Source organism: Podarcis pityusensis, assembly GCF_964106645.2.
Source record: "Podarcis pityusensis genome assembly, chromosome: 13".
Classification (NCBI taxonomy): Eukaryota; Metazoa; Chordata; class Lepidosauria; order Squamata; family Lacertidae; genus Podarcis; species Podarcis pityusensis.
The window spans coordinates 40037257-40061999 of NC_138038.1; the positions used below are offsets into that span (position 1 = coordinate 40037257).

At 46.3% G+C, this 24743-nt stretch overlaps 1 protein-coding gene across 1 annotated transcript; it reads right to left on the bottom strand.

Annotated features, from left to right (window-relative positions):
- Positions 1–1183: 1183 nt before the first annotated feature.
- Positions 1184–14658, bottom strand: PRSS8 (serine protease 8). The gene is made up of 6 exons (XM_080977659.1): positions 14323–14658; positions 8053–8106; positions 7067–7235; positions 5447–5721; positions 4531–4697; positions 1184–3293 (listed from the first exon to the last, which is right to left on the bottom strand). Exons 1-6 carry the CDS (start codon positions 14366–14368, stop codon positions 2904–2906), a joined length of 1101 nt encoding a protein of 366 aa, XP_080833785.1. The 5' UTR covers positions 14369–14658; the 3' UTR covers positions 1184–2903.
- Positions 14659–24743: the final 10085 nt, after the last annotated feature.

Consider the following 24743-nt stretch of genomic DNA (forward strand, 5'->3'; position numbering starts at 1 on the left):
CCACGTCCCCTATGTTTCTAGAAAAGAAACACACAAAAACACCATGAAGTGAGTGACTGCTTTAGAAAGTGAAGCAGGAATTCCTCTGACAGCCTTCCTTGATCTGTAACTCAAAGAGGCAATTCACCTTGATGCAGCTTCTGTTGTAGCATGGTGTAAGCTGTACCAGGTGAAATTCTGAATTTGGGCTAAGTTCTAAACCTGTAGGGTTCAAGGGAGTGATAATTCAACAGCAGCTGGAATGCTTAAAAATACAGCTTCACTTCTTAAAATGCCACTGAACATTTGCAGAATACCTTCTATATGCCAGATTTCTTTCTAGCCAATTTATTTTGTGGACTTGCTTCTTATTCAGCATTACTCACAGGATTTAAACAGGGTAAATTATATCAGGATTACCATTTAGGCTGCAATCCTAAACCCACTTACTTGGTAAATGCCATTGAACCCAGTAGCATTTACTTATGAGTAGACATGGTTAGGCATGTGTTTTTTTGTAGCATAAGCACATTCTAGTCTATATAAAGTAGTGGCACAATAAATGTGTTGTTAATCGTTAGAATCATGTTTTTGTCTTATCATAATTAGTGTAGTGTTATTGCAAAGGAGTGCAGCCTTATGATTTAATTCCGTGAGAGAACCAACAGCTTACTTTATGGTGTCTCTAATTATTTTACAGGAATGGCTTAGTGGTGGCTACTAATGCAATCCTCTGCATTTTTATTGAGCTGTAAGTGTGTTCTGCGCAACTTGCTGTCATGTTTATTTAGGTGCTTTTTTTTTTTTTTTTTACAGTTGCCGTTCTTAGGTGTCCACAGTATCTTTGCCAGGTGGATAAGGTGGAAATCAGGCTTTAGCCTTTCCTGTGAACTTGGCTGCCATGCCACTGGGCCAGCTGTAACAGAATGCATGGCTTATGGAGTGCATTCTGTCTGCCACCTTAGTGACTATCTTGCTGGGACTCTGGTTAGTTCACTTTCAGTTCCAGTAGAAAATGGAGCAACTCCCATAAGCCTGTGAACCTGGTCTTATCATTATGCAGCCACTTCCAAAGGAATTTCCCCCCACCTCTGTACACAGGTATTTCAAGTGTTGCAAGCAGCCCCTTAACATGCGGAATTTGTCTCTGGATTCAGTCGGCGCTCAGGACAGTGGTGGAAGTTAACACAACTACTACCGTCACTTTAGAATTACTATTTGCTTTATTAAAAACCCTTCATTGTGAGAGCAACATCTGATTCTCATCCTTCCCAAAGAAACAAATAGATGCTTACATACTTATTTTAAAAAGATGTGCAAATACAGGTTGTCAGGGAAGACCAATAATATGTCTATGATTCGGCAGCAGCAAACTTACGTAAAGCAGTCCCATTCCATTTCTGCCTCACATGCAAGTCATGCTGCATCATAAATAAATCTTCAAGCTAAGGCAGGACATTTCATTTAGCAGTAATGTTGCCCTGATTATGTTTCCCGCAACTTTTTATCACGCACACATATATATATATATATACACACACACACACATACATACATACATAGACATGCACACACTCCACCAATGGAGAGATTCATTGATCACGCACAGAAACCTAAGTGAGGTTACCATTCAAAGAATCCAAGCCAGTCAAGGGAAGTTTCAGTCCGGTCAGCACACAAAGATGACCAAGTCCTCAGCCAGGGGTCAAAATGTGGCAGCTAATTAAGAAACATGGTTCGGTCCCGTCACTCCATCTTTTCAGTCTGAGCTTCAAGGAGGCATCGGGAAAACATGTTGTCTTAGTTGCCCCCAAACACACATGTCAAGGGCCATAAGAATCCAGGAAGCAAAAAGCAGATTGGGTGCCATGGAACCACCTGGAGCGTCACAGATCCCCTAGAGACTGATGCTGCTTCCACAGACACATCGCTGAGTGTCACTTCTTTAACACTGGTCTTGATCCAATCACGGTGGACTACTGAGGCTTTAACACAAAGGCTGTGTCGGTTGGGCTCCCTAGATGACACTCCACACTACCTCCAGCCAGCAGGCACCATAGAAGGGGGTGTTTGAGGGTATAGTTTATACCCAACTCCATGAGGTATCGGAATCAGTGGGATATCGGACAATGGTTTGAACTGGACCCTAAGAAACAGGTGTAGGGTTCAGCTAACTGATTTGGCTTAGAGGGAGCCAACTCACATTCTAGGATGAGACCAGGCAGCAAAACCACTGGTGTGCCAGTAGAATCTGTGTGGAGCTTCTCAGGACTGAAGCTGCAATGGTTAGCAGGAGCAAAGACCCCAAAAAGAACCATGAAGGCACCCTGTTACAGACTGGAAAGGGTGGAGGGAAGCTGAGGGGCGATAACCAGAAGGCAGATCGAGATAAATGGATTTGGGTGAAGAATACATTGGTAACAATGGTGAAATCCAGGATTAGTGAGAACCAAGACCCAGAGAGCAGATCAGGACCTGGCATGATGAGGAGACAAAGACAACTTATGTGAGTCTGCCCTCAACAAAGAGGCAAGGAGGTGGTTGCCATTCATGGCTTCTGTAATTGTGCTGAGGCAGGGCAAGTTCTCCAGCAGCAGGCCCAGGGGATTGTCATAAATTAACATGTCAAAGGGAACAAAAGGGAAGGAGGAAACAGCAAATTGGAATGTAAGGTATATATACTAAGCAGACCTCGAGTGCACATTGGACTGAACCTTCGTGGCTTGGCGGAACCCTCTGCTCCAGAACAAGGCTGCCGTTTTGTAATCGTACCAAGAACATCACATGCTTCCAGACAGCAAAGCGAAAAAACCTGAGGCATGGCAGAATGTGAAATAGTGGGACCACCCACTTGAGCACAGAGTAGGAAGGGACTGCTCTCCCCCCACTACACAATCAGTCATTTGGCCCACTTGAGGGACGATTCATAAGAAATAGTGGAAGGTCTGAAGGAAGAGGACAAGAAGAGGCAGGCTGGACATGCAGGCCCAGGACACAGCGCTGCCCGAGGCAGGGTTTGTCGGCTTGATGGGACGGGACCAGCCTGGCTGAGGCTGGATGTCATCGTAAGGTCCAGGCCGGCTAGTGTCAGGAGTGTCAGAGCACATGCCCTCCTCCGAGATGGGCTGCACGTCGGAGGTCACTTGGCTGAGCTGCACCTCTGGAACATTTGCCTGAATCCAGTCGGCATAGGTTGAGATGCGGCTGTAGATACCAGGCCTGTTGGGGGCTCCACATTCGTCGCCCCAACTCACCACTCCGGCCAGCAGCCAAGCATTGCCAATACGGCAGGAAAGGGGTCCTCCAGAGTCACCCTAGGAGGGAAAATGGTTATTGGATTGGGAATAATAATAATAATTTATATGCCTCCCATCTGACCGCATTGTCCCAGCCACTCTGGTTTCCAGCTAATTATAAAACCACTGAAAACAGAACACATTTAAAACTTCCTTATACAGGGATGCCTTCAGATGTCTTTTAAAAGTCATATAGTTGTTTATTTCCTTGACATCTGACGGGAGGGCGTTCCACAGTGCAGGTGCAACTACCGAGAAGGCCCTCTGTTTCCCTGTAACCTCACTTCTCTCAATGAGGGAAACGCCAGAAGGCTGACTGTAAGCATCTGGACTTGAGAGTACTCTTCCACAGGCAGCTATTTTGAAGGATCCAAGTGAGTTAAGGGGGTCGGCATTACCCAAAGTATACCCCCAAGAACTATTCAACGTGGTCCCCACCTACATTGCGATGGAGGATCCCTAGCCCATCTGCCAAGCGTAGCCTGCCAGGGCTTCCAGCTAAGCCCACAAGGCAGTTTTCCCAGAACCACCCTGGAATCACGTGTCAATCAGGTGACATCAGCTGACAGGTGGGAGTTTGGTCCTGCTTAGCTCAGGCGTGTGAGCAAGTTTCCTGTCAGGAACTCATTGGCACAGTTGATCCCTGCAGAAATCAGGATCAAACACTCCCGCCCATCCACTGAAGGGCAAGGAGTTCAATCCTGCTTTATGACTATCTCCTCCCCTACCCTGCTAGCCAACTTCGATAAAATCTCAGGTGGCTGACAGGTGGGAGAGTGATTTTGCTCACCTAGCAAATTTGTCCAGCCAGAGCAGTCAGGGAGGGAGAAAAAAGATCTGGCTCACTGGGCCAAAAAAGGACTCTATACCCTGTTCTATGTGGAATAAAGATGACTCGGTGCAGGACTGGCAAGAACTGCCTCCAGCCTGTCACATGATCACTTATAGACACAAGTATAGTGAATTGCCTGAGAAGGGCTACAAAGTGCCTCATAACCAAGGGGGAAAAGGGGGCACAGTGCATGTTTATACCTTAAGAGGGGGTTCTAATCTATGAGTTGCTACAGCACTTTCTTTCCAGACGTCTATGCAACATATAAACAGATGCTGGCTGAAGCTGAACACAAAAAGGCCATCAGCCTTGGCCTTTTGTACAGTGCCGAATCTGGCTCTCACTGCCTCATTCTAAAATGCCACCCCCTTTCCTCAACGAACGGGCACCCCCAGCCTCCCCTCTCCTCCTGCCTGATCTCACCTGGCAGGCATCTTTCATCCCCTCAGCAAAGCCAGCACAGATCATGTCGTCGTGGACGGTGAGGGGATCCTCGGGGTCAGGGTTTCGCCTGTACAGGCACTTGCAAGTGTCTAGCCCAATAATGGGCACTTCAAGCTGCTGTAGCGTCTTGGGTGTGGGGAGGCTTGCTAAAGGAAGAAACAAAACTCAAAGTCAGTTCCCAGATGTGGAGAAAGGCTGTCCTGCAGTGGGGACTGGTAGGGCAGGAGGCCAACAGTAGGTGCAGCCAGCACCAATGGTGGGCAAAGGCGACTCAATCTAATTTTGTCCCTATCTTCCTCTCTGCCAAGTTCTACAAGGAGCAACACAGAGTCCAAGGAGGAGGAGGATGCTGAAAGGTGGTGCCACTCCTGGGCTGATTGGAAGCAAGGCTGCAGAGCAAGTGGGGGCAGCTAAGGGCAGGCTGAGGTTGGTGGGGCAGCTCCCCATTCACTCTAATGGACCAGCCTCTTTTTGTGTCCCAGGTGGCTGGGTGTTTGCCTTTGGGCTGGGAGTGCAGGTGGATAAGTGCCTCATCATTCTGGAAGCCAGACTCCCTAATCTGCAGCTACGGACTCCTTTCCTACAGCTGAGGCTATGTCTGCATCAAGATATGGACGAGAAACAAAGGCACTCATCCCATATGCAGAGGCAACCATTGTCTCTTCACATGCCCCAGGCCTAAGCCTCCATGCTGAGATATGAAGGGAGGCCTTTTTGGGTGGAGGGGATGGAGGAGAGAGATGGGGACTGAGCCCTGACTGCACAAGGGAAACATGGCATTACAGAGGATTAGCTGTGCCCCCCCCCATTCCAGATGTGGTCGCATCATAGCGCCACAACAAGTTCCATCACTCTAAGGACCATGACTCCAATAGGAAAACAATTTCTTCCTTACTGGATACAAGCACGTTCCCCCAGCCGGTGACGGTACACTTCATGCCAGCCGGGAAGATGACAGAAGAGGCGGGCAGGCAGATGGGCCGGATTGTTCGGCTGTAGTTCACTGCCTTCTTGAGCTTCACCAGGGCAATGTCCCCTTTAGAGCCTTCTTCTTCCACGTAGTCAGGGTGCTTAATCACTTGCTCCACCTGCATAACTTGCAGGTCGTTTGGGGGGTCATTCAGCCGATGGACCCCCAGGACGACATCGTAGTCTTCAATTTCAGCCCTCCTGCAAAAAGGAGAGGAAGCAATATTGTATTAAAATTCATTTCTAAGATGCAAAAGGAGGTCATTGCTAAGGGTCTAAGAGTACCTGTACTAGGGATCACATATCCAATGGTAGCCAGACTGGTGTCTTTAGCACATGGGGAGGGAGAGAAAGCAACAGTCTTCCATTTAATTCTGCCCCAGAAACTAGTATTTAGAGGAGAACTTTTCTTAATGTGGAGATTTCATTTAACCTGCATGGAGAGCAGTCATGGATTGACCTTGTTTATGACATTTGTATTCTGCCCCATAAAGTTATCTGGGAGGCTTATGATAAATAAGAAAACCATTTTGATACAAATAAGCCATGAAACCATAAATTCAAAAAGATAAATATGTGAAAAACAAAATTCATCACACACAGCCCAAATAAAGGCAATATATTTAAAAAAAAATAATTGAGAGACCCAGATTGCAAGAATTATTTAGAAAATATTCTGAAACGAAAAATACCACAAATATAGCACCAAGCAAGCTTTACTGGGAAGCCTGCTCCATTGGCCAGGGAGCCACTACTGAAAAGGCCCTCTCCCTAGTGGTTGTAAGGGCCATTCTACATGAATGTGTCTCCCCATTTTTCAGAAGCGATCTAGGAAGGGCTGTCCACGTTAGAGATACAGAACCATAAGAGGGAAAGCAGAGACCTCTGAGTTGTTTGTTAATGAATTAGCACTAGGCAGACACACAGAGGATACTTTTGTCTTTCCTGGACCTATAAGTACTGATTAAAATCTAACATAGCATAGCTCCTATGAGACTAAGTGATGAGTTATGAAGTGGGGAGGATGAGGTCTCCATTGCAAATCTCGTCTCTGCCATAGGTGGTGTTGGAAAAACCATTCTCTCTCAACCCTCACTATCTGAAATATATATATATATAATAGCACAGGCCCACCTTTCAGGGTCTTTTCAAATTTCACATACCGGTTCGTTACCTTCTGGCAATGCTTTGAACACTCGGAAGCACCATGCAAATGCTAAAGCCAACATTTTTAGCATCCTCATCAGTAAACCAAGCTCTCGAATTACGAGAAGGCTGCAGGATAGTGTCTGCATGCCTCACCAGCTTTCTATTATTTAAACCAGGCATAGGCAAACTCGGCCCTCCAGATGTTTTTGGGACTACAATTCCCATCATCCTTGACCACTGGTCCTGTTGGCTAGGGATGATGGGAGTTGTAGTCCCATAACATCTGCAGGGCCGAGTTTGCCTATGCCTGATTTAAACTTCCTATCCAAAAGGCATTGCCTGCTCTCTTCCCCAACACCCACAACGGCATCTTATTCCACGGATGCCTTGCACTTACGCAGGTAAGCAATGTGCCGCTGTGACTAGCCACTGGGGGGCAATGAGAGATGCTCCGCAGAGGTGACGGCCGCTGCTGCTGCTGGTCAGGGATACCTGCCAGGGCCACTGTCCATGCTCGGCGTTCATGCCACCCATGATTCGCCCCATAGCGGGCACTCCACAGAATCCTGCAGACATAAAGACATTTTGCAGAGTGAAAAGGCGTTCCAGAAATCACTCACATCACATGTTCTTTTGTACACGACGATCAGACAACATGATGGGCTCTGCATCATATTATGTTTCTCCTTCTGTGTGGGGAAGGGTCATGGCTCACCGGAATGGCATCTGCCTTGCATGTGGAAGTTCCCAAGTTCAATCCCCAGTGTCTCCAGGTAGGGCCTGGGAAAGCTTTTGCCCAAAATCCCAGGCAGCCATCAGGACTCATTGTAAACAATACTGAGCTAAACTGACCAAAGGTATGATTTGGTATAAGGCAGCTTCCTAAGTTATTCGTTCATATAATTTATATACTGCTTGACTGTAAGAAGAACCCTGAAAGTGGTTCCTATATGTTTCCGGTGCTCCCACCATTCAATAAGAGGTAGAAAAGGCATTCTGAAATCTCTCAAAACTGTATTTTTAAATATGGAAGCCTGTATTTGTAGACCTTATATGGCTGCAGAGATGGGACTGAATGTGTATGCACAATGCCTACTGAAATCTCAGAGGCCACAGAGCTGACCGAAGAAGATTCCTACAGTGTTGAAGGCAGGGTTTTAAGTGTCTGTAAAAAAGTTGCTTTCTAGACTCTAGGAAGCGAATTTGGAACCTAAATAATAATTGGTGTGAGCAGAGGAGGGAGAGTTAAATTAGTATGTGAGAAAACAGGGAAGGTAATCAATGGATGTCCATTGTTGACATACTTAGTGGTGTGCAGTGTTGTTCTTTTTAAAAAATAAAATAAAAATTCACACCCATTCATGCAAAATTCAGATATCTTACCTTGTTGGGTGCTGTTGGCTCCAATGGCTGCAGAGTGGGAGCATGAGAAGAATACTGTGAAATTAAAAAAGAAGTAGAGTTATAATGACAAATTGCAACATTTTGATTACAATAAAACAAATAGCACTTAAATATTTTCACATTTAATAACAAAACAAAAAACAAATTACTTGAAAACTCTTTCCAACTATGACCTAGTCTGCACTTCAACACTAAGATGATCCTTAGCCTTAATGCAATGAACAAACATGCTGCTTCCTGGAAAAGGATCATAGCTGCTGTGCTCCTTCTTTGCACCTCTTGTTGCTGTGTTGCTCTGGCTCGTGGTCTCTCTTGCTCCAGCAAAGGGTGAGCTATAACCAAGGTTTGTTCTAGGGTTTACAGCTTATGGGTTTGGACATGCTAAACTAAAGTTTAATTCAAAGAAGTGCAACAGCGGAACCACCAGAGGACAAGGAGAGAAGCTGCTGTCATCCCCTCTCCAGGAGCCTGCATGTTGGCTTATTTGCCTTAAGCCATGGTTTAGCTTAGCACTACATATGAACCAACATTTGTCTGATCAAGATCCCACTTTTATGTTTCTGTTTCCGAGTACTGTAATGTCTTTAAGAGTCACCAGGCCTCACTTTGTCTCAAGTAATCAAACACAAGAATCCTGTCCTCCACATTGATCTGTTACAATTCACTAAAACCCTTCCCCATCCTAGAGTTGCTGGAATATTTCTTAGAATTTTGGAGAAATCAAGCGGAGTGCTTGTTCCAATTGTATTATTTCAGGCTCCAGAGTGAATGATGAGAGACAGATTGCTCCCTCAAGGAGAAAGAAAAATTCTGCACACAGGACAAGGCTAAGTGGCATTCTGACTTGAAACCAGAATTGCAGCAAAAAGTGGTGAAGCCTAAGAAAAGCTCTACCAAAATACCACTTGATTCTGCCAATCGTATAGACTGGCGCTTCAATCCCAGGTCAGAAAAGTCAGATAGTAAGGCAGGTGTGTGCAAATGAGCAGCAGTCAGAAATTACACAGGAATAACCTTCCCTTGCTGCTGCACCTCCAGACCAGGAAGCTGCACCTACAGAATTTTTCCTCTGTTGCAATAGGCACAGCTTGCCACCCGGGGAAAAGAAAAAGAGGTGGCTGCAAAAGTCATAGTTTCTGAGCACACCAGGCCCCATGCATGTTTCATTTTGGAAATTACACACCAGGGGACGTTGTCATGCTGACGAAGAGAGAAAGGTGATTTCTCCCAGGCCTTTCTGACGTTTCCTCCTTAGGCTGTACTTTCTACAACCTATGAGAAGGAAGCCAGGGTGTGCCTCTCTGCTCCTGCTGCCCCAGTTTCTCTTGCCACAGCTGTGGCTTCCCAAGGATTTGTTTCCCGCCCTGCTTGTCGGCCTAGATTGGCTTTCTAAAATCCTGCAGTGCCAATGATTCCTGGGAGATGAGTCTGAGCGGACTTGGCAGAGCATCCAGCCAGCGAGTCACTGGGGACACGGAGCGGGAGAAGAGGGGAACCTGAATAGGCAAATGAGAATAAAGAAGTTCATATTTAGCCCCTCTACAAGGCTCGAGTTGTCAAGGCTTGTGTTTCCACACATTTTTGTTTTTCTAATGTCAGGCACTTTGTGCTTATGAAAAAATATATATTATGGACAGCATTGGCCATTTCATTTCCTGACTTTTTTGTTAAAGCAAAATTGGGTGTCTGAGCAAACTCCCACTGCTGATCCTGGAGGCAATATATAGCTATCTTGGCTAGTAGCCATTGACAGTCTTATCCATTTGTCTATTCCCCTCTTGTCTCCATCGAAGTTGATGACCACCTTGTGGCATTCCAGGGAAGGTCTTCCTTTTTGGCTTCTAAGCATTGCAAACTTTCAACCAACTGAATCTCTGCCTTTCACAACAGGTCAGTATGCAGACAGGAATGGGAAATTAGTATTTCCATGCTGTCCAAAACTTCCTCTGCCTGCTTCTGCACCCTGAGCTGCAGTTAAGAGTAAGGATGGGGAACCCGTGCCTCCAGATGTTGTTGATACTCCCATCAGTCCCAGTCAACATAGCTAATGGTCAGGGATGGGAGTCATGGCCCTCCAGATGTTGGTGCCCTATAGGTTCCCTATCCCCATCTTAAAGACACAAGAGCAGGCCAGGTGGTTTCTTTCTGGTTCTCTGGATGATCAAACACTGGGCGAGCAGATATCTAAAACGTGACTCAGAGCAGTATGGTTTTGTCACAACTAATCTGAAAACTGAAATGGCTCTTTGAGGAATGAAGAGGATCTTAGCCATTAAACCCCAGTGGCCTGTTTGTTGACCTCCTCTTTCATAATTAAAATATGACTTGGTGCCAAAGTTTACATGCTGTTGCCACAGCAAGTCCCTTGAGGTCCTACTAAGTCTGCATCATAAGTTTCCAACTTAGAAGGGGCCAACGCTCTAGGGGCTGCTGGTTCTAATCTGGAAAGGGCATCTTCTGGTCAAGTTGGTAAGAGTTTTGCACAATTTACTTATTTTTGTACCACAAAGAGGCTTACAGAATTAAAACAACAATTGAAATAGGAAGTATGCAGAATTATCAGAAGCACAAATCAATCAGAAGGAGCAGCAGATAAAGCCATATCCAAAGCAACATTAAAGAAATACAAGTGTGGTATAAAAGGTGGCTGAAACAAAGCAAGTCTTCAATAAACCCTAAAAGAAAAAGGTCCAGCAAAAATTCACAGGGAGAGAGTTTTGCAGCACCACTACTGAAAAGGCCCCGTCATGGGAACTCTGATACAAGTAGACAAAGAATGCCTAAGCCACATTTGATGCCCAAAGCATTTTTCTCTCTCCTTAACAGACATGTGCGGTTGGCCTCATCTTGTATCTTCCAGCTACATAATGTGGAACACGAGAATTAGCAGGTTTTGAACTGGGCTCTCAAGCATGAAAATCCTCTTGCAAGGCGCCCGGTTGTGTTCTGTTGGTACTTTTGAGCCACCAACTCTGACCATTCCATGACAGTGCTTTTAAGTGAAAACAGATAGCAACCCTCTAGGGGGCGCTACATTCAGCATGCACCTGGTCTCCATTGGCCCTCAAAATATCCTAGGTTTGGGCCAGATTTTGGTGATCCTACTCAGCTGAACTATCAAAACAACAACAACAGAGACCTCCACCCACAAACCGACACCAAGAAAGGCCCCACAAAACAAGCTGATTCCAGGCATCCTGGCCAGTCCTCATATACACACTGCTTGCTGTTTTGGCTCCACCATCAAGAGGTTGCGGTGAGATGAGCAAGTAGGACATTTAAAAATAGAGGCAGGCCCAACTGGTTGGGTAACCTACCAATGACGTCCGAGCCTGCCCCACCCTCAGAGACAAAATGTCACAGAAAGAAACCAGCCTGAACTATCCTTGCCCTCTTGCTCTACCCCACCTCCTGGGGCTCAGCCATGTCAGCCAGGGCACACCTGCAGGACACCAGGCAGTTGAAGGTGCCCTTCTCAATTCATCCCCGGGGCAAATTTGTGCCATTCAGGAGAGTTCCCATCAATACACTTCCAACATGTCACATTTTGACCTGGAAAGTTCCAGTTTGACTTGTTCTCTTTGGGGGTGGGGGAGCAACTGCAGAATAAAAATTAGGGTAGAATGCCTTTTCTTGCCTTTACACCTTTCACAGCTACATGACAGACAGAATTTCAACAGGTGAAGCTTTACAGGAAATGGAGTTGCAGTAACAAGGAAAGAGGCCCCACAGTAAAAAATTCTGGAACGTGGACGATGTTTACAGGCAATGCCATAAGGGATGTATTAACAGAGATTTGCTGAAGAACAAAAAAGCTTTAGGGGGGAAACCCGCAGAGAGGGCAATTCCCCAAAACAGCTCAGTGAAGACCAAATGAGTTCATTGGCAACAGACCAAGCATCTGTTGAGAGGGGAACAGGGAACCTAGGGCAAGGGAATGGGGTATCCTAGGAAAAAGACATGACTGACTAGTATCCTGAACAGCAGCATTACAGCTATTTATTGCAGGTTCTACAATAAACTTGAACTAACATGATTCTGTCCTGCATGCTTTGCCAGTTTCACTGTGAATACTGAAACAAGTTTCTAAGAAGAGAGGTGCCAGGAGGAGGTGATACCACTCTACGATCCCAGGGATAGAACCTGGCCATAATTCTTTAGTGGTAAGAAAGAAGTACTCTGCACATGCTCAGAGGTGGCCTTATCATGTTCTAGGGAATGGAGCATTGCTGCTGAATTCAAGTGTCAGAATGCCACCTTAATAAGCCTTGGTCAAATAAGAAATTCCAGATGAGAGACCCTGACTCTTGTTCCTTTATTACACTTGGAAACAGAGTCACTCTTGCCAGAGGCTGAGGTCAGCACTGGACCCACACCCCAATGAACAATTTGCACAGATCATATTCTCTCCCTCTCTTACACGCACACACATACACCCTGAACTCCACTGTTCTCAACTGCTTGGCTTCCAGCCACTTTTCCCAAGGGTGTCAGGTTACAAAGAGTTTCGGGGTTGTCAGATAGATAACGGAAGTTTCACAAGTGGGTTGCGCTGTTTGAAAAAGAGTGTTGACGGAGCAGCAACAAAAAAGGCTTTATGCCCTTTGGCTCCTAGGCCAGATTTGTCCACCAGCTCACTAGACCCCACTGTGTTCCCAAGCCTCTGAGAAAGGACTCAGCCCTAAAGTCTTATTCTTTGACAAAGGAACAACTAACACCAGTTCTTACTTATCTTGGAGAGGACAATAGGGTGTTTCAGATTAGAGTGTATGCCATCCATGGAGCACCATCTGTAGATAACTTTTCTATATCAAGTTGCAACCTTTTCCTCCCTGGCAGAACTCCTGTGCTTTTAACAGCTGCATGGCAGGAAGAAATTCAGCAGGTGCAGTCCTTTCCAGTATGAAGTTGCAGCACGAATTATGAACAATTCACTTATGCAGTTTCTCCTGTTTTCCATTAAAGTCACAGGAGCTCCAACAGAGAAAGGAGAAAAAACCCACCATGGCAAAGTTCCCTCCCTCCTCCTTTACTTGGGACAAGTTCCAAGGAAGATACTTCTCTTCTTCCCCTTCCCTTTCTGTGTGTGTTTTCCCAAGACTGAAAGGACCTTTGTCCTCTAGGAATGTGGCACCTATTCCACCCCCAACCATGCATACACTGCTTTCAAGAAGGAAGGAAGGAAAGGCTGGGGTGTGTTTGTTTCAATTCTGCACTTTAAAAAGCCATCAGACCCCCAGTCACTGTGCGCGCATGCACACACACACACACACACACACACAAACACACCCCTACCTCCCCTCCACACATAAACAGAACCTGCTCCCCAACCACCAACTTAAACGTGCCACGCTGGCTTGTCATATGTTCCATTATTTTCGAGGATTCCTTTTAACAGTTGTCATGGTTTCCCTCCTTACAATTTAACAGTGCAATAAAACTCATCTAGGGGACATAATGGATCATCATGCGTGCTGATAAATTTTGGGGCGTGTTTGTTTTTTTAAACAATATGGCACTGCTCTGGAGTTCAGTTTTAAGCTCTACATATGTCACGCGGTGATGAATTTATTAAAAATGGTGCGAAGCCACAAGCCCTGACAAGAATGCCGTTGAGCATGTCCAGAATACCTTTTTTTGTATACAACAGCTACACTCAGCCTCTTCAGATCCTAGGTACGAGGTGGCCAATGCTAAAACAACAGAGCTTCCAAACCAGTACGAGTCCCCACACCTTCCTTTTGAGATTGGCATATATAGCCACGGGTTACTATTGAGGAAGAATGAATCACTCCACAGATACCATGACAAAACGCCATGTTATCCTACCGCCACCCCAATACATAACACAGGATGGCTCAGCTTGGGGGTTGCCTCAATGTCCTCTGACCAAGTCACACAGGCTAGGCTATTGCTCCAAGCAAGCAGGTGGCGGGGAGTCTCAAAAGCCACCCCAGTGAGGACTTGAAACTTGGCCCCCATTGAATAGCACCTTCGCCACGCACACTTCCAGACAGCCCAACAGTTGGAAAAGGCCAGTTTGCAGCTCTTCCCCCTCGTGCTTGCCAAACCGGCCACGGCTCTGAAAATGGGAGTGCAAGAGATGGGAAACGACCGGCAGGCGAAAGGGCTGGGCGCGGGTGGCGGGAACGCAGCGCCCAACCCGCACCCCGGTGCAGGGAAAGGAGGAGGGAGGGAGGCAGGCTAAATCTCCGGAGAGAGAGGCGCTTCTTTTTGCCCGGTACTCACCAGAGACGAAGAGCAGGAGGCCCAGGCCTCCCAGCAAACTCCCCATTTCCTTTGGTCCCCGGTGCGTCGCTGAGACCCGCAGCTGAAGTCAGGCGCGCAGGTGTGCGTGTGTATGCGCAAGGGAGCGAGAGCGCGCCAGATGAGCTCCTCCAGGTAGTCCCGCCGGCAGGTGGAATGAAGGAGGGAGGCTGCGCTCGGGACTCTGCCTTCCTCGGCTGATGGACAAGTTACCCAACCTGTTGGTGACGGGACGGGTTCCCAGCCAGAGCCAGTCAGCTGCCTCTCCTGTGGCTCCTTTGCATGTTTTTACCTTGCTCACCTGCCTGCCCAGGCTCGGCTGCTTCGCCCCGCCTCCTCCTCTGAACTTGGTGACTTTTTCCAGGCCCGCCACGCCCTTGTTGTCTTGGGGGTGGGCAGGGGGACTACAGCTCCCATCATTCCTAGCCAGTGGGGCCAGGGACCAGGGATGATGGGAATTGTGGTTCAAGGAGGACCTTAGGTCTTCAAACAAAAACATCTTGGAGGTCCCGGGCCACAGAGAGGTTAGGGTGGCCTCAACCAGAGCCAGGGCTTTTTCGGCTGTAGCTCCAATCTGGTGGAACGCTCTGTCACAAGAAACTAGGGCCCTGCGGGACCTGACATCTTTCCACAGGGCCTGCAAGACAGAGCTGTTCCACCAGGCCTTTGGCCAAGGCACAGCCTGACCCCCTCCTTTGGTAATTCTTCACAGAACTCTAGCCCATTGGTTGCCATTAATCTGATTTGAACTGATTTGATAATGAAATGATTTTAGAATGTTGTATCATTTTACTGTTGTTAGCTGCTCTGAGCCCAGCTTCGGCTGGGGAGGGCGGGATATAAATAAAATTATATTATATTATTATTATTATTATTATTATTATTATTATTAAGGGCATCTGGGCAGCCAAGTACGAGTGTGGAAGGAGGCAGGAAAGACCCACCCAACATTTTAACATAGGAAGGCCCATCTAGTCCAGTATTATTTGCTTTGTTCGGTTGAGGGCCCTTAAGGCAACAGCTTGTTGTGGTGTTAATTTAGGGGAGGGGGAGGGGGACCAACCAAGAGGTTAGATATGTAAATAAGAGGAGGGGGAAGGGGAGGCCTTCCAAGTGAAGCTGGTTTTCTCTGCTAGTGTTAAATAAAAGCTGTGAGAGGGGCTACTGGCCCTTCCCTTGGGGCCAGAGACTGGCCTACTTTGTTGTGGCTTGCAAACCTTTTTAGGCCACTTCCTGCTTGGTTCCATAAACTCAAACTCATCCCAAGTGCACCGTCTAAAAAGCGTTATCCAGAAGAGCATTTTGCACAGCCCACTAACAAAGACAACCACAATAATATTCCAAATAGTAACAATTCATTGCATTTATTCAAAGTCCATTTAAAGCTATTTAGTTTAGTTAACTCAATGAAACGGGTTAACTTGATTCATACCAGCTTTTCAAGGTCTGAATGTTATTTGCCCCTCCAACACCCCCCTGCTGCCCACTTGTCACTTGGCATCTGCCTAGATAACCCTACCACCACCACCCACTTTGGGAACCACTGATCTAACCTTTTACTTGTATTATTTTAATCAAAAGTTAGATGTGTTGCTATATATACATACACACATATACACACACAAACAAAGCTTATAGACTATTAGGCATGAGATACTGCGAGTCCAACCACTATGGCCATTGGTCAAGGATTTGTAGTTGAGTGAGGGCCACAGGCTTTCCCTCCCCCCACCTGCACATTAAATAATCCAAGGCAGGCTCCAGAACACCTCAGATTTTTTTTGTCCCATGTTTGTTTGGCTCTCCTGGGTGCTTAACACTGAATAGGGGCCTGTGCTGAGAGCCACAATCTGATGTAAAGTGTTTGGTGTCTCATATCATCTGTGAGAGCCTAACTTCTTGATGTTCAATTCTACCCCTTAAACTATTGTTTCTAGAATACTGTGGGGTGGTGGTGGGGAGAAACATATACATGGGCGTAGCCAGGGGGGCAGAAGGGGGCAGCTGCCTCCCTAGATCAAGTAAAGCAATAGAAATACTTAAATAACTAACTGACCAATCACATTGGTTCTGCCCCCACCCCAACAAAAGTCCTGCCCCCCCCTAACAAAAATCCTGGCTATGCCCATGGACATATAGTTCTATATGTTTAAGATGCCCAAAGCAAGGCTTTTTGATTCTCACAACATCCCTCTCAGATCAGCATCAAATGCATTTTTTTTTATTGCAGCAGCAGAAATATACTGCCCTGCCCAAGCTCACATTCAAAATTTATAGCTCAGGTGAGATTTGAGGTTAAAATATTTTGGTTGGAGCCCTGTCTTCATTGTCACAGTTCTTTCCACTCATGTTAACGTGATGCTTCTGCACTCCCGTTTTAAAGGTGAATGTACATAGTCAAAAGGTGCAGGTGATGTAAGCCTCTGTCATGGTGAATAATACAATAATACACATAGCAGCATGACAAGACACAGCTCGTGCTTCGCTGCATTTTGAGTACTCTTACAATGACCACACTGGTTCCCATGATCACACTGAAATCCCTGTAGTACTGCAAAGCTCCCATTGTGTGTGTGTGGTGGTATTGTGCACTGCAGCCTTGGACTGTTCCCTGCAGCACTGGCAAATTGCAGAGTACTGAGGAATTTCTAATCATATTGCTCATGTCTTTGCAGGGTCTCATCTTCACACTAGTTGTCCACCAGTGCAATGCCTGCAGCTCTTCATCGTCAAATAATGTATTTCATAGTTCTTTTATTCATAGGGAACAACTCCCACAGGGTTGTTGTCAGGACAAACAATATTAACTTTGCACATTAAAGTGAATTATCACCATCAGTTAACACAGACATGCACACTCTGATCCAATGCTGTCTGGGCTGCTGGGCTGTCATGGAATGTTCACAAATGGTCTAAGTGCTCAGGGGTAAGATATTAGCAATACAACGCTGGTGAAGAGTGCAGTTTCTGAGAGTGAGGTGAAAGGCTCGTTTTGACTATGAGAAAAAAAGCTTAAGGACCAGGAATATTTTTGCTATTAATAGAAATACAGGAAGAAGGACAGGATGCCTGGAGCAAATCAGAGGCTGACAGGTGCAAGATGAGGGGGAAGAATGGAAAGAGAGAAGTGCTTTGAGGCTGAGAGACTATAAATCAGGAAGGCAAAAGGGAATGCAAAAAACAAAAAAACAAAAAGAGAGAGCGGCGGGACTGAACTTAACAGGTTGATTTGAATGAGAAGACATCTTTTGAGCCACTAATCATATCGTATCACTCACCATTTTATCCCTCTTTTGTTGACTTGGCTTGTAACGCCGCACGTTCTCACGGTATGGACGCCACTTTAGTCCCCGTACATTCCAGGAGTTCCCAAGCTTTGTGTTGCTTGTCAAATGACACGCGCAAAAGTCTGACTCAGTGTCTCTCAGGAAGCGAGTGGAAAATTAAAGGTTTCCTGTCCCGCTGCACGTGAACTGGGGCCCATCATCTCGTGGGCGGGCAGGTGCCTCAGGGGACAAGAAAGGAAGCGGCAGGTGCCTTCTCCAGTTCTCCTACCTAGCGGCAGCTGCTTCGTCTGTAGGGCATGTTGGTTTTTGCCAGGTAGGTGTGAAGGAAGTTTTCTGTTTCTCAGTAATGTGATGGAGTGGTTGACTTGATTAGAAAGAGAACACAAATTCAAATTCCTGCCTAGCTATGAAGTTTTGTAAAGCAGGCCTTGGCTCAGCCATTATCTCTCACGCTAACCCAATCTCACACGGCTATTGTGACGAGCTTTTTGGGGGAGACACAAGATTGTGATGTGATATGTATGAAGTCTGCATCAGTCAGGGGTCACTACCCTTTTTGGGGTGAAGGGCGCATTTGTAAATTGTAGTGACTTGCGGGCAACACACACATATACCACAACCTATTCTCTTGGCTACAGTTTCTTTCACGCCTTATTTTGGAGGAGGGCCCTGTGTGCACATGGCAAGGCCTTTGTGTGTACATGTGGGCCAGTGGGCTCCACGTTGGCAACTCCAAATCAAGTTCAGGAAGAACAAGTCCTCCACTGAAAAGTTGATTCAAAGCTTTTTTTTCATCCCTGCAGGGCTGCTGTACTTGCAATCACTTCATGAAAGGGAAAAATTCAGCAGGTGAAGCTTTTATCCCGTCACTTTCTTACCTGGATAAAAAAGCAAGCTGCACCTGATGAAGGTCTGCCTGTCACACAGCAGCTCAGATACAATGTGGTAGTGGTGGGGAACGTGATGACTGTGTGTATCTTTTTTGTAATATACAGTTACTGACTCACACTTGCATGCATGAAAGGGTTGACCTGAGCAAAAATTACCAATGGGTGGGTTTTAGCAGGCTCCCTCCATTCTCTCTCTCTCTGCCATTCCTGGAACAAGCAGCAGCCAAGCAATGGCTCACAGCTGCAAGAAAAAAATGCATGAATGGAGATTGTGTCTGCAGACAGTGTCATTGTGTGGGTGGTTCCCCTGCACAGGGCACCAAGCCGAGGGGAGAAGATCCATCACTGAGAAGATTCATTTGGGGTGTCAAATTTTGGCTTCACTCAGAGTGCCATACTACCAAAGATTACAAAATTTCCACCCCCACCCTGCTGCAAACTGCAGGTTTCTTTTGTAGGAAACCAATTTCTTTCTTTTTAAGTCATTTGGAACATTTTTTTCTTCTTCATTTTACTGCCAACAGATGGAGACTTGTTTGCTGTAACTCGTGAATCTCTGTGAGTAACTTATTTGCAATGCTAAATGCCTGTCATTTATTCTAGCCTAAGTATTTTTGTGGTGGAAAGTTATTTAAAGGTGGACAAGGGCAAATGTAAAATCTAACCAAGTTTTAATGTGCTTCAGGCATTTGCCATTGTACTAACTCTGCTTTGAGAGAGTAAGCACCTCTCTTCCGAACTTCTGCCAACATATGTGTTCATGGTCACAGAGCTTTAATTTCTTTTCAGCCTGTGTGGTTGTGGAGGCTGAATTGTTAAAGCACTAACAAGGGGCAGTAATTCAGTAAAGTGCTAAACTAATCACAGCAGGAAGGTTTGGTCTGGTCTCAGACATAAAAGGCCAAAGAAGTGATGGGAATAGCAGCACTCAGAGATGTGTTAACAGTGTAGCTGGGCACTTCAATCAGCACCCCCCACCCCACCCTGCCTCTCATGCTGTCCCCCACCCAAAACACCCAAGGAACCAGGAAGCGAGCAAATGGGGAGGGAACAGAAGAGGATGATGCACAAGGGTGGGGTCTTGTTTCCTCCTAACACACTCATGCTAGTTCAAATAATCCTGATTTACATGATGGCATACAATCTCAGAACCAGAACACAGAAAAGCACATATTGATACAGCCTGTTTCATAAACTAGGAATAGTGCCAAAAAATAAATGCACATCGCCGGGGCAAGGACTGGGCCTTGGAAGTCGCTTTGAAGCGAATGGCTTCAGCACACGAATAGATTTGCCAGGCTGGGAACCTGGATACTCTCTTAACTTTGGACACTGTCAACATAGCAAGAGAGAGGCCTGAGGCTTGAGGTTGTACTTGGCTTGAATGGCAGTTGAGGGTGGGGGCTTCTCATGTCCTTAGTGGCAGATATAGAATCACTGAATTGTAGACTGTCACCAGGTGGTGTCTGAGGCAGCGCAAGGCTGACAGGCATGTATGGTGGGGACACCAGAGAAGGCCTTATTGGTGGCTGCTCCCAAATTGCAGAACTCCCTTCCAAGCAGAGGCTAGGCTGGTTCTCCTTCTGTTTCCCTTTTGCCATCAGGCAGATACCTTTATGTCTAGACAGGCCATGGGCCACTAAAACTGGCTGCTTCAGGGTCTGTCAATGGTGGGTGCTGTAGGTTTTCTTTACTTACTTTGCTTTTAAATGCTTTTAAGCTTTGTAGCTTTCTCTGCACGGAGAGAAAAGTGGATATAAAATAAATGAATAAATGAAGCATTTGAGCTGAATACAGAAGGGCCCATGCTCAGTCCACAGCATGTCCAAGTAGGAGAGACCCTTGTCTGAAATCCTGGAGGGCTGCTTCTAGTCTGTGTAGAACTGAGCCAGATGGGCCAATGTTCTGTCTCTCTATAATACAGCTTCCTATTATGTTCTGTGATTTGGCAACTCTAGCCTGAAATTAAGCCCTAATGACAAAAGTGCCTTGGAGCACATGCAGAGTGTCTTTGCTTCACCGTGCCAGCTTACTCAGTCTCTTCTGAAATTAGGGAGAAAGACTTCCCTGTCCAATAAGGTAATGAATAAGGCATAAATAAAACATTTGAAAAGTAACAGTGCCAGGATAATTTATAGGTCTGCCACACTACCCTTGCTCCTGTACCTGGTACATTGACATTTATCTAGTGGGGTTTTTCTAACGTATCTAAGCCGAGAAAACGTCCTTAATTTCTGAGCTTCAGGCTGATGTTCGAGACACAGCAGCGGAGCAAGTTTAAAAGGAAAAAGGAAATGCCATTGCCAATCCTGCATTTCGCAGGATTACTCTTTGGTGGGGTTACCCTCCACCTGATCTACTTCCACAAAGCCTTTCTCGGGCTTGTTCTGCTCTCTGTGTTGCTGCTGCTCATAGAAAGACAAGAAGGACTCCTTTGGAACTGGCTTGCTGAGCTCAAACAGAATGAATTGCCGAAATTCCCATGCAGCAGATCTGCAGCTGTCCTCGTCAAATGACTTCAGCACCGGTCATCCAGCCTACCTCCAGGGAACTGGGAACACTTACGACTGGCTCCTGTAGATGTAGGGATCTTAAAATTACCTTTTTGTGTCATAAATGCGAGTGTGGGGAATTGAGAATCCCGAGGTGCGTGTGTCTGTCTGTCTGTCTATAAGCCCCCTGCCTTTACAGGTTTGAACCCTTCATTTCAGCTTGAGAGCCACATGCCCTGATGGGCAGCCTCCCAAGGGCCACATGGCGGTCGGAAGTAGGCGGGGCAATGGTATATTACTTTATGCTGTAGCCTAGTTTCTAAACACATTCAAACAACCAACAGGACATTATCAAGAGTTCGAGGACGCAATCCAGCCAAGCAAAAACAGTGTGAAGCAGGACCGTTGAGAGGCATGGCCTAGGGAGGTGAGGCATAGTTAGGGAGGATTGTGACTTGGAAGAGAGTCTTGAGATCCAGATAAGAGTCATGGGGAGCTGCATTCAACCCATGGGCCTGATTCTCACCCCACAGGCTCCTCTAAAACTTCACCATTCTTCTTCCTCCATCCATGCTTGTCTTCTTCCCTGCCTCTGTCCTGCCTCTCTTACTTACAAGGAAGGTTCACCTGCTACAAATGGGCTGCATTACCCTGTGCTCTGTGCTTCCTGCCTAATAGTCAGTCCATATATGGGACTGCAGAGAGGAATGTATTGTTAGGATACGCATCGGTTTCTAGATTTTCCAATCCGCAGCAGTGAGGCAACGTTTTATGAAGTTGACTTTTCCTTGTTCCCTGTGTGAGAAGTCGTATAACTGCAGGCCCCAAATCACTGAGAGATGATAAATTCTCCCTTCAGAGGGAGCAAGCCTCCCACCCCATGGGTTTCCATTTTTTGTATGTGCTTTGTTTGAGGTCTGTATGATAAAGTGGAGGAGACGTTTTTCCGAGTGCAAATAAGGGCACACCACCAATTAGGAAGTGGGAATTGGGTTACACCAACACAATCGGGAGATGCTGGTAAATGCAAGGGCGTTCATTGAGGGGAGGAATTTCCCTCTTCAATGAACCATACTCAAATTATTTTATTTAAATTAAAGCTAGAAAAATTTCTAGTGTTTGTGGAATCTGACCTATGGGGCACAGACACTATTTTTCTCCTTTTTGGGGTGAGAAACTAGTCTCCCTCCCTCTTCAGTTTTTCACTTTGTTACCCCTCCCCCCCCACAAAAAAACCTCCCATGGGTGTCAAGTGTCAAGATAAGATTTTAAAATTGGGGATCTCCAATGTGCCACCTATAGGCTGGAACTACCAAGCCCCACCCCAGATTGAAGTGTCCTATCCCATTCTCCAGAGCCAGCACATGCAATTGTTAACACAGTGCAAAAACACATTTGTATCTGCACCCATCCAAAGAAGTATGTCACCAACTTGAAAAGTTTGGAAAGCTGTGATCTAGCCGGTGTCCTTTGAAGCAATACTACCCAGAACTCATTGAAAGAAGGCGATATATAAATGTAGTAAGTCTTGGGATGGATTGTGGTTATATCATGTTTGGGCAAGGATTAACATAAAAGGTGCTTTAGCGCAAACATGCCTGGGAATCTCTCCATTGAGGGTGGCCCTGCTGCAAATACGCAATAGGATGTGAAATGCACTCTCCCAGCTCACATCTGTTCTCTCTGTTTTACACCTCCAGGACAGAAGTCTGGCTTTCAGGGCTGAACTTTGCTGGGCCCAAGTTCCCACTGTTGTTTCAGTACTCAAAAGACTCTCCCAAGAGGCCTTTACTCAGTTACAGGTGGTACACCTCTGGGGTGGAAGGACTCAAATCGATTGCATTATTTCAGCCAAAGTTCAGTGTGGCTTAATTTAAGAACAGAGAGTTCTGCTGGATCTAGGCAAAGGCAGTTCAACATCCTGTTCTCAGAGGCCTATGGGAAGCCTGCAAGCAAAACACGAACGCAGGAGCTTTCTACCCCCCGCAACGCAGGAATCCCGCCCACAGCCTTCGCTGTGTGGGTTTGACTTTGCCTAATTCTCTTTTAAAACAATCAAAGTTGGATTTGAGCCCAAGCAGCCTTGGACGGGTGGCGCTGAGGGTTAAACCAGAGCCTAGAGCTTGCCGATCAGGTGGTTGGCGGTTCGAATCCCCGAGACAGGGTGAGCTCCCATTGCTCGGTCCCAGCTCTTGCCCACCTAGCAGTTCAAAAGCACATCAAAGTGCAAGTAGATAAATAGGTACCACTCTGGCGGGAAGGTAAACGGTGTTTCCGTGCGCTGCTCTGGTTCGCCAGAAGCGGCTTAGTCATGCTGGCCACATGACCCGGAAGCTGTACACCAGCTCCCTCGGCCAGTAAAGCGAGATGAGCGCCACAACCCGAGTCGTCTGCGACTGGACCTAACGATCAGGGGTCCCTGACCAGTAGCCTTGGAACGTATGTAATTATAATACATGGGAGTGTACCTTCAAACATGCAGAGCATCACCACCCACCCTTACAAGAGCAACATCTGAGATTAGGATGGCGTTTTCAGGTCTAAGGCCATTACCTTCAAAGGCAGCTGCATCCCTATAAAGCTGATCCTTGTGTCTGCCTCCCCATCACCTTTTCCAGATCAAAGCTAGGAACCCACACAAGGGACAAGTGGCAAATCCAGTTCTTCAGCACAAACATACCTCTCTCCTTCACCCCAGGACTAGTGTGCTTATCTCCTTTCTTGGTCTTGGCCAAGAATAACATTTTTCCAGGAGCCACTAGAAACTGGTTTTACAAGCCTGGATGCACAAAGACTGCATGCCAGGTGGATGAATGTACCTTAAGGGAGAATAACTTTGGGTAATGATTACAAAAGCTGCCAAGTTTCTTCTGACACTTTGCTTAGTAAAGGTTTTATATACATGCCCACAGTGAGCATAAGACAGAAATGAAGAAAACTAGAACTTCTATGTTTGTAAAAGGAGTTTTCAGCCCAGCAAGATAATTTGTCCCAAAGGGAATTTAGCTATATTATTACATTCAAATTCCCTCTTGCCCTGCAAAAGATTGGCCCTTTTAAAAGCCACACCGTGGGCCCCCCCCATCCCTGCTGCAACCCCGAGTTGTGTATCACTAGTTCCAACTTTGATCTCTTAAAATGTAGTAGCTACAATGTTGGGCCAATTCCAAAATTAAGAGCATTGTCTACCAACACCTGTTGTTCTGCCTTTCTTCAAAGAAGTCTGCAAGCTTAGGCTGAAGATACTTCAGCAGACCCTTACTCACAAACTGAGGTTTATGGCCAAGCAGGTATGTGGACCCAGGTATCTGATCTAAAGCCCACAATCTGTTGTTACATCAGTGTTCATTGCCACAACAACCTGCTCCTGTTGTTTTGAGTCTACTACTTAATCCTCAAAAGATAATCTGCCTTACCAAAATCCCCCTTACTCAGCCCTTAGTCACAAAGGGTGTTGGTGGAATGCAGAGGGTTAACATGACAAGTGACATCACCACTGTTGTTACATAATGTCCAAAGGCAGACCGCACAGATTGGATTCCCCGACAGCCGGAAACAGGCTATTATAGAACATCATGGCCTCCATTGAATAGTTAATTTACACGGCATCACTATTAACATCTTTCCATCTTGGAAGACGGAAGCAATTAATTGTACAGATCTGTTCCCAGGCTGATGCAGCTGTCTCTAGGCTAAGGGAAGGTGGCTTTTACAGAAGGCTGGATGCTCTGCCC